Source organism: Gymnoscopelus braueri (assembly GCF_963280865.1).
Source record: "Gymnoscopelus braueri genome assembly, chromosome: 8".
Lineage (NCBI taxonomy): Eukaryota > Metazoa > Chordata > Actinopteri > Myctophiformes > Myctophidae > Gymnoscopelus > Gymnoscopelus braueri.
Genome location: NC_137609.1, coordinates 41,932,513 through 41,942,871, shown reverse-complemented (window position 1 = coordinate 41,942,871; position 10,359 = coordinate 41,932,513). Strand labels below are relative to the sequence as shown.

The 10,359-nt window shown below is 43.6% G+C and overlaps 2 protein-coding genes across 2 annotated transcripts; both read left to right on the top strand.

Annotated features, from left to right (window-relative positions):
- The first annotated feature begins 561 nt into the window (after positions 1–561).
- LOC308090626 (claudin-4-like) lies at positions 562–2,625 on the top strand. The gene has a single exon (XM_080435882.1). It carries the CDS (start codon positions 923–925, stop codon positions 1,595–1,597), a length of 675 nt encoding a protein of 224 aa, XP_080292008.1. The 5' UTR covers positions 562–922; the 3' UTR covers positions 1,598–2,625.
- A 4,233-nt stretch (positions 2,626–6,858) lies between these two features.
- On the top strand, positions 6,859–9,388 carry LOC308090627 (claudin-3-like). The gene has a single exon (XM_080435883.1). It carries the CDS (start codon positions 7,038–7,040, stop codon positions 7,707–7,709), a length of 672 nt encoding a protein of 223 aa, XP_080292009.1. The 5' UTR covers positions 6,859–7,037; the 3' UTR covers positions 7,710–9,388.
- Positions 9,389–10,359: the final 971 nt, after the last annotated feature.

The following is a 10,359-nucleotide window of genomic DNA, read 5'->3' as shown; positions in this document are numbered from 1 at the left end:
TGTGTATGATTAAACTTGCCTAAAGTGTAGAGAAGTGGCTGTCTCTCTTATTGCACCATCTGGTTACCTATCAACCACATTAAAAGAGCTGCCTTGGCCACTCATTACTCATCAACAGCAATAAAGTAGTAGTCGTGCACGCCTGCACGGTGCTACTATGGGCAAAGGGTCAAGGGTCATAAAACCTACTCTTTATTGGGGAAAACACACACACACACACACACACACACACACACACACACACACACACACACACACACACACACACACACACACACACACACACACACACACACACACACACACACACACACACACACCCACACACACACACACACACACACACACACACACACACACACACACACACACACACACACACACACACACACACACACACACACACACACATTAGTCCACACACACCCCAGGTGGTAAACACAGCCTAGAAGACGCTTGATTGGCTTGGTTTGGTGAGCCACGTCACTGGGTGTGCCTGACCACTGGGTAATAAACGATACAAAGATAAGCATAAGCCATTCTATACTGGACATCTATCAACTGCAGAAGCACCAACACACTAGAGAGACAGAGAGAAGAGTGCGTGTCCAGAGAAAGAGCATGCTGTGACAAATCATTTCTTGGATGTAGCAACAGGAGGAGAGATTGGAGGCAAAGAAAGCTTGTGGATAAGGTTGAGAGGGTCAGGCTACCGAGACGGGAGCGACTCTACTACTGTACAGTTGCACTTCATACAAAGGCTACTGTACACAGTTTATAAAGAGAAACACTCAAGTTATCAATAAAAGAGAGGAGGAGCAAAGGAAAACAGGACAACAGCTTGAAAGAGACATTCAGTGAGGACAGAAGCCTTCAAAACAGGAGTCTATCTTCAGACGAGACGCCTGTTTTGGGGCGCGCAATGGCATCGTTCGGACTTGAACTGGTCGGTGTGTGTCTTTCGGTGCTGGGCTGGGTGCTGAGCGTGGTCAGCTGCGCCCTGCCCATGTGGAGGGTCTCCGCTTTCATCGGGGCCAACATCGTCACGGCTCAGGTGTACTGGGAGGGCCTGTGGATGAGCTGCGTGGTGCAGAGCACAGGCCAGATGCAGTGCAAGGTCTACGACTCCATGCTGGCCTTGCCCCAGGACCTGCAGGCTGCCAGGGCTCTCTCGGTGGTGGCCATCTTGGTGGGGGTAGTGGCACTCCTCATCTCTGTGGTGGGCGCCAAGTGCACAAACTGCATTGAGCAGGAAGGGGTTAAAGCCAGGGTGATGGCCTCCTCCGGCGGGGCGTTCATCGCGGCCGCCTTGGCCCAGCTGGTTCCTGTTTCCTGGTCGGCACACACCATCGTCATCGAGTTCTATAGCCCAATAGTCCCCTCCGGACAGAAGATGGAGATCGGGGCCGCGCTCTACCTGGGATGGGCCGCGGCATTCCTGCTTCTGGTCGGGGGGTCCATTCTTTGCTGTAGCTGTCCTCCCCAGGAGGAGAAACCCACCAGGTACTCTATGCCCGTCCAGAGCCACATGGCGTACTCTGCCGCTCCATTAAGGTCAACAGCACCGAGCTCCTACAACAGGAGAGACTATGTGTGAGGACAAGGGAAATGGAAGCCTGAGGCATTTGAGGAAGGATATAGAAAATGTCCTTCCTCTTGCATGCATTCACCTGAATATAGTTGGATTCCGGGGAGACTGTAGTATGTAGAAACAACGATTTAACTGCTCATTATCCTGGTTTCTGTACCCAACTAGAGGAGGGTAAAAGAAAGAGAAGGAGTTGTCCTTTATGTCTGTTTGATCAGAATTGTATATACCAGTAATATGAATATGACAGTAGGGTACTTCACGTGAACAAATACCATATGAACATGACTGCATCACATTTTGAAAGAGAGGCGTTAAAAAGATCGTATTCTGCTGAGGAAAGGACTAAATCACTTTTACTATTATTTCCTTGTCCTTGGGGATGAAGAAAAAAACTCACACTGTTTACAGTTTACTTTGGTCTACAGTCACAGTGATGTAAGTAATAATACAAATGGGGAATATGTCAGCAAAAAAAAAAAATCATCCATGAGATTTTTGTAGGCCAACGTAAAAGTTCATATATTTATTGTGTTTTGTAATTATTGGTAACTTTATTTTATGTTCTGATGCATGTGTATATCAAACAAAACATTTTCATAGATTTTATGCTATTGTCTTGCCACTGTTAGAAGCAATTAGAAGTCACTGTAGTAATTGTCAAAGCCCAATTAACATTATACGTATCTTTCAGGTTAACCATAAGTAACGCTTTCATGCTACAGATAAAATATACTGTATACTGTGCTGTAGGAAAGGCACAGCATTATATAGCATTGTTCAGAGCTACAATGGCCCATCATAGAAAGGTCAAAAGTGGTAGGCCTACTATTTGTACAATATGAAATGTGAGAGCAAAGTTAAACATTTTATCTTTTATATTATGATAAAGTAGTGCTGTAAAACCCAAGTCAATATGTACATTTTTGGGTGTCCTGTCCAGTCTCAGAGTTAAATTAACACTGACGTTTTCTCTGTTTAGGCATACAGTACTGTTTTTGTTGTTGTATTAACAGTGTATCTATGTCGATCTTGTATTTTCAGTGCAAAGGTTTAATGAGACATGTAACCTGAAAATTTTGTTTATAGATGATCTGAGCATATACAGTATAATAAAGATTTGTGAAGTGTACAGTAACTCTCCCAATGTATGGACTAATGTACACTCCTTGGGATAAGGATGATTGAAAGGGCCATAAAAATGTTGGACATGAATGCTTGGTATAATAGAAGATAGAACTGTACTGAGAGCACACATAATTAATAGGTTTCAGTTTCACCCTGGGTGAGAAGGTGAGATATTTCAGGTAAATATACAGCCATTGCAACATAAGTAGTTAAAGACCTAGTTTAAGGAAGTAACCGAAGGGTGATGAAATATGTTTTACAATTCCTGTACGGTTAATGCAAAAAGCATTAACTGATGGCATGGGCACATACTACAAGGAGTTTATCCCCATTCATAATGACTTCCTAAAGGATGACGTATTTAATTTAAAATGTCAATACGCTATGATAAGCTTTAATTTCATATTTTTGTTATTATAGAAAACCAAGGCAATCAATAATAATTCACTTTTGTGGAGAAGACAAAAAGAGTGTTGGGCACCGATGTTAAATTGAACCAACTAATCTGAACTAAAACAAATATCAGTTTTGCCTAGCATTTTCACATGTCTGTACAGTCCCACCTGACAGCTGATTTTCTGTCAAACATTGTCATGGAATAATAGATATAATAATGATATTTAGACACATACAGTAACTCGACAAAGAGAGGAAGTCCATGGAAAGTACAAGGCTCATTTCAATCGAAACTTCCACTGCTCAATGACTGAGCTATTCAGCTGGTGGCCGAGATACTCACAGCTTCCCCTTTTGAATAATCAAATTGTTCCCTTGTGTTTGGGCAGGTGTGCTGTGGCAAAGGGCTCAACAGGGAAACCTGTTCATTCTGCACTGTGAGTCTCACCGGACATGACTCCACCAGGTTGCTGTTGACAAAACGATCAGTTTGTTTCAAACAAGACAGAGTCTAATTACGGCTTGGCCTCCCTCTGTTCAATCTTTAGCTATCTATAGTACTTTACTATGTGTGTGCAGTTTGTGAATGAAGCTGCACAAGTCACAATATGGTGTTCAGTGGTGAAGCCGCACTGATCAGGAAGACTCAGGATGGCATGGTCCCCATATTGACAAACTGGCTGTTTGTGGGCATGTCGACTAGTGTGGTGATCATCAATGTCTCCTTTGGCCAAATGGAAATTGCAATCTTTCTACTTTTTCACTTTCACTTCACCAGGCATTTCCTGGTTGTTCAAACGGTTCATACTGTGCTTGTTTATTCCCAGAGGGGATTCTGTTTAATGATGTCCTAGGGCTAGGCTATGTAGTGGTATGAGCTGGAATTGGTCTATGTAGGGGACAGACATACAAACCCTGCTCTATTGTAAATGTTGTATTATACCAACAGGTACCGTTATACATGCATATCATTAATGTTAACCTCAAGTTAAAACTCTTAACCTAATTGAGACCCCTGAAATAAGATCAAGCCAAACACAAGTCAAATTTATGTTTCTCGGTTTTCTGTTCTTGGTGAGACATTTGGACCTCATAAAATATATAAGCTACTGTAGTTCAACCATGGATGACACCTGACAGTCAACAAGATTGTAGAAGTGTCTTCATCTTGTCAACACAGTGTCTTTGAGGGGTAGGCCTACAGCTAATTTACGGGTGTCATATAGATAAGATAAGATCAAATAAACCTTTATGTAAACATTTATATTGGGTTGTTATAGACCCACTAGTTCAATCTATGCCAACCAGTGGGCAAGGAGCCAAAAAATAACCACAAGGTGAGATATGGACAAAAAAATATTTCCGCAGAAGAAGTTTACTTGTTATTTGATATTTTAAAGTAATACAATGCAGATCCACAAATAACGATTTTTAGCAGCCTCTGCTGGTCATTGCCATTTGTTTTCACCAGAAGACGGAAGCGTTTCAAAAAGCGTTCTTTTAATTGTTTTATACTCTCTGTGGATCGTTTCTCTTAGCCAGTGGAGCTTTAGTTACCGTGCGCTGTGTTTTCGTTTTCTGTTGTTTTTCGATCTTCAAATCCTACAATCTCTTAAAAACAGCGTGAGATTCCTTTTTGTTATTAGCGCGGTAGTTCCTGGCCAAACAGGAAACCGGTGCATTTCCGTTTCCGTTTTCCGGCCGGATGACGTCATTTTCGCGGGAAAGGCTCACAGAGCCACCTTTTCAATAGAAATTATAATAGAAAAAGCTTTCGGGGGTGAAATTCATGGAGTGGGTGTTGTGAAATTTTGCCACTCACAAAAGATATACAATTTAACTTTAGTTTTGTTGAAAAAGTTACCTAGTATTACTTTAAATAACAAATGTTGAGGACACAGTGCTTAATTTTTGCAATGTGCAATTATAGGCTGTTTATACTTCTTATAAACAGCCTATACTTGTTGTCATGTTTATGGTCATAGTGTCACAAGGTGAACTGAGATTAGAATGAGATTACATAGAACTGATAAAGTGAAATGTAAACCATATGCCTCCATGTTGCCTTAGGACTGATACATCAACTACTGTTGTTTGTTTGGTTTGTGTGTGTGTGTGTGTGTGTGTGTGTGTGTGTGTGTGTGTGTGTGTGTGTTTGTTTGTGTGTGTGTGTGTGCGTGCGTGCGTGCGTGCGTGCGTGCGTGCGTGCGTGCGTGCGTGCGTGCGTGCGTGCGTGCGTGCGTGCGTGCGTGCGTGGGGGTGTGTGTGTGTGCGCGCCTGATTTGGAATAACTGTATTGCATAATACAGTTGTTGAATCCCTGTCTGCTCTTGTTTTTATAAATGATGAATGTTTGTGTATATTCCTTGTTAACCCTGAAGCATATTTTCAAGGATAAAAAGACGCTTACTAAAGACATTTTGTTTTGATCATGGTCCTGTTGTTTTTACCAGTGTCATTATTTTAGTTCTAATTAATACACAGCAGTTTACTGTAGTTCTTTAGAGATGATTCACAATGCTTTTTTTGTTTTTGTTTACCAAGCCTGCTCATCATTAGCGGACACAGATGCATACAGAGGGTGAATATACTGCACTGCTTTGGAGTAATTGGATTACTTTTATTTCCTCCTGATTGTGCAGTCATGAAGATGAAGCTTACATCTCCCTTGGATGGATGTTTTGGTCTACGTAATTGTATAACCGATACTGAGATGATCACGTTGTCTGTGTACTAAGGGTGTCTGAGGGCTAGCCCATTATGTATTCTTTCCTCTCATATTTGCTCTGAGTGCAGTTATACCGGTTTCTACGGCTTCCTCACACAGACTTTTGGCTGCTGCACAGCCCACCACTGCTGGAACCAGGAAGTAATGGCCAGCCAGTAGCAGAGGACCATTCTTCTCACTGCCTGAGGGCTTATGTGTAATGTAACATACTGTGTGTGTGTGTGTGTGTGTGTGTGTGTGTGTGTGTGTGTGTGTGTGTGTGTGTGTGTGTGTGTGTGTGTGTGTGTGTGTGTGTGTGTGTGTGTGTGTGTGTGTGTGTGTGTGTGCCTGTGTGCGTGCATGTGTGTTTCCATGCTTACTCACAACAAGGTTTCTAAGCAGCATCGGCCGAATCTGTGAGAAAACACAACAAAGTGAACCACAATGGTCATCTATTGTCCACTATATGGTCAACTCTCCATTTCACCTGAGGGTAGTTTAAAGAGAGGGCGTTAACAATTCTCTAATTGACTTGGTGTTTGTTTTCAAACCAACAATTGCCTTATCTTGTTTGTAAGGTCCGATCATTTCTATACCACTCCTAAAAGTCTGTTTGTATCTGCGTTGAGGAAGACTGTGTACAAACAAATACTCTTCAGATACACAGATACCTCAATTTCACCTGTAGATTATGAACAACCGTATAAGAGAAAAATAATCCCACATTAAATCAAGCCAAACCAAGGTACTAAGGCATACATAAGTATATATGTATAAGAACAATCAGGAGTCATCTTACTGGTCATTACCCTTCCCCCTCACTACTCTCCTCTCCCGCCCAATTCCTCTGACCCCCCCTCCCCCCTCCCCCTTGGGCAGCCTCCTGAACGTGTACAGGTGCATGTTGTTTTTGCTAAGAGGCCTTGCACACCCTGCCCGTGACATCATCACCAGGGGACTCCTCCCCTGCTCACCCGGCTCCCCAGAGGTATAAAGGACTTGTGTTTCCGTGGCAGCATCTTTCTATACATCACCTAGTCTCAGTCTCAGTTCATCCCACAGTGCTAGAGAGGGCACAGCACACGACAAAGGAGGCCGAAAAGGAGAAGCAGAAAACCCTAGCCTTTATTGGCATTTCCTGAGGTGAAGAAGATTTGCCGATTCTAAAAACCGACATACATCTTCATCTTACCAAGGAGACGCCACCGGAGAAGCCAGATGTCTATGGGCATGGAGATCGTGGGCATTGCCCTTGGAGTCATTGGCTTCATCATCACCATCATTGTGACTGCAATGCCGATGTGGAAGGTGACTGCCTTCATAGGAGCCAACATCATCACAGCGCAGACCATCTGGGAGGGTTTGTGGATGAACTGTGTCGTCCAGAGCACTGGCCAGATGCAGTGTAAGGTGTATGACTCCCTGCTGGCCTTGCCCCAGGACCTGCAGGCTGCCAGGGCCATGACCATCATCTCCATCATCCTCGGAGTGCTGGGCGTCATGATCTCCATCGTCGGAGCCAAGTGCACCAACTGCATCGAGGAGGAGGCGGCCAAGGCTAAAGTGATGATCATCGCTGGGATCTTCTTCATCTTCGCCGGACTCCTGGTCCTCATCCCCGTCTCCTGGTCAGCCAGCACCATCATCAGGGACTTCTACAACCCCATCCTGACCAACGCCCAGCGGCGAGAGCTGGGGGCCTCCCTCTACATCGGCTGGGCCGCCGCAGCCCTGCTCTTGATCGGCGGAGCCATGCTGTGCTCTTCCTGCCCCCCCAGGGAGGAGAAGAGGTACAAGCCCCCACGTATGGCCTACTCTGCCCCGCAGCACCAGCTGCCCCGCAGCACCAGCGGCGGTGGTGGGGGTTATGCCACGAAGGACTATGTCTGAAAAATCATTTCAGGAGGAGAATGTGGCGAATAAGGATCTTTGTGTCTTGCACATAATTTTTTGATCAGGGTTGTCGTTGTAACAAAGAAATAATGGAGGAGAATCCTCTGAGAAGACTCCGCAATGAAGGTGTTTTGTAATGTTACATTTACTGCTACGCTTTTCCTTACATGTTGCTTTTACACTGTTGAAAAGTATCACACACAGTCAAATCCTGTGTTACAAATGTAACCAGCATTTACATTTGTACACTCTCTGAGTTGCAAATGGATAACTGAGGATTTTATTGTGTATACTTTCATGCAGCTGATTTAGAGCCGATGTCTTTTTGTTTCTTTTTTTTTGTCACAAAACAGATATTATAGCCATTCAAACATATCATCCCCATCATTTTGTTTGCCCGACATGTACAAAATGCTACGCTTTGTGTTTGAAATGTATATTTTATATAGTGCTGTACAGTCAAACATGCACTCATTAAGACTTGATTATCAGGTACCTTCCTTTGTGTGCAGAGAGCTATACTGTTTGCTCTCAGCTTGGTGGTGTTGCGTTTCACTGAAACTGCCTGTTAAAATGCGATGCATTGACAGTGAGAGCCAGCTCTCATTTTACATGGATTTGGTTAGGCGATTCTATTGTGTGTGTGCCTGTGTGTCTGTGTTTTGCATGTATTTTGGTTAAGAGAGTTTCTGCTGAGACTGAAACTTTAGATGGATCCATGATATGGCCTCAGGACACACATCATATCATGATGTGCACCTGCCACCTTCACTGTTCTCTGACGTACTGTATAGCAGGAAGTAGGATTAATCTGTGTGTGTGTGTGTGTGTGTGTGTGTGTGTGTGTGTGTGTGTGTGTGTGTGTGTGTGTGTGTGTGTGTGTGTGTGTGTGTGTGTGTGTGTGTGTGTGTGTGTGTGTGTGTGTGTGTGTGTGTGTGTGCACGTGCGTGCGTGCGTGCGTGCGTGCGTGCGTGCGTGCGTGCGTGCGTCCGTGAGTGTGTCCGTGCGTCTCCTGTGTATCGTAACATGAATTGTTTAAGTGTGCCTTGTGATTTGTACATTTTTGTGCTTTTGTATCATTATTGTGATAGGCTCGCACTGAAGTCAGGGCAGTGGTGTGAATAATATACTGGAAATCTTTGTTAAAAATTTGACTTTTAAACTTTAGAGTGTGTGGAGTCTAGTTATCTGTTTGTCAAACATAAAGCCAAAGTAGTTTTAGTGAAGGGTGTGTGTGTGTGTGTGTGTGTGTGTGTGTGTGTGTGTGTGTGTGTGTGTGTGTGTGTGTGTGTGTGTGTGTGTGTGTGTGTGTGTGTGTGTGTGTGTGTGTGTCTGTGTGCGTGCGTGCGTGCGTGCGTGCGTGCGTGCGTGCGTGCGTGCGTGCGTGCGTGCGTGCGTGCGTGCGTGCGTGCGTGCGTGCGTGCCACACCTCACTCAGGTAGCAGAATGTACCTCTAATCCAAAAAGGTAAAATGTATATAACTGAGATATTCTCCATGCAACTTCTCTCTATTCTGATACTAAACTGTCAAAATGTAACTCCAATTTTACCTTGATGTTAAATTGTTTGTATTTAAAGAGCTAGATATTCACATATACATTTTGTATTTGCTCCCATTTTAACTGTGCTGTTGTTGAGTTCAATAAAAGTCATTGCCTTGTGTTCATCTGCCCTATTATGACTATGTGTGTAAGTTATTTTATTCACAACAATACAATGTTCAGGAAACATCATGAAACACTACTAAGACAAACATCCGTATCAATCATTTTCTACACATCATTATAAATGGTGTGTTTATTATCCTTTATGCAAAGCACTTTACAATATCTCTGCTGTCCGGCAGAAACCAGCTAACTCCAAAATGTTCATTTTTCAGGAAATGAAAAAAAGTGGAGTTAGGAGGTTTTGTTTGTCATTGATAAGAACAGCTGAATGGACCTCCAAGCTCACAATGAGGTTGGAGGTCAAAAGGGGGTGGAGCCTGGAGTCAGCAAAACCGTAAGGATCCAATGGTTTTTACCAACACACAGACGTAGAGGGTGTTCAATGGCCCTGATTTTTTTTCCGGTTTCTGCCGGACAGCAACGATATGCATTACATTCACCCATTCACACACCTGTTCATCGGGAGCAATTAGGGGTTCAGTGTCTTTCTCAAGTACATTCCTAACCCAGGTGGAGCCAGGGATTGAACTGGGAACCTTCCGTTTCCTAGCGGCCACTCTACCTCCTGAGCACTACCACCCAGGGTGGCTATCCTAACCTGTCAAGGTGGTTAATAAAATAAAATAAAAACATTAAAGTTATAGTAGGTAGGTGAGCAAAAATCTGGAACATTACCTGGCTTTGGCTTATTGCAAACAATTAGAATGCTAATTTGATTTGAGCCATTTTCAGAGTCAAAGTGTGGTTAATGTCTCTATAGGGCAATGTTTGTCAGGGAACAGACATGCCTCACAAGTTTTAAAGCTGCTTGTTAAACCATTGGCAGCTGGCAGTAAAGATACAGCCAGACGAGTACCAAGGACAGAATGTGGGAGAAGACTGTCAAGTGTGCATGTTACCACCATGCACCATCCAATAACCAGTGGCTCAACTACTGTACTTAAGTAAAATGTTGATGTTATTTGACAGCTAGTTACCA

What these genes read in the sequence shown, in the direction of transcription:
- LOC308090626 (XM_080435882.1), top strand. Translation starts at nt 923, where the DNA reads ATGGCATCGTTCGGACTTGAACTGGTCGGTGTGTGTCTTTCGGTGCTG.
- LOC308090627 (XM_080435883.1), top strand. Translation starts at nt 7,038, where the DNA reads ATGTCTATGGGCATGGAGATCGTGGGCATTGCCCTTGGAGTCATTGGC.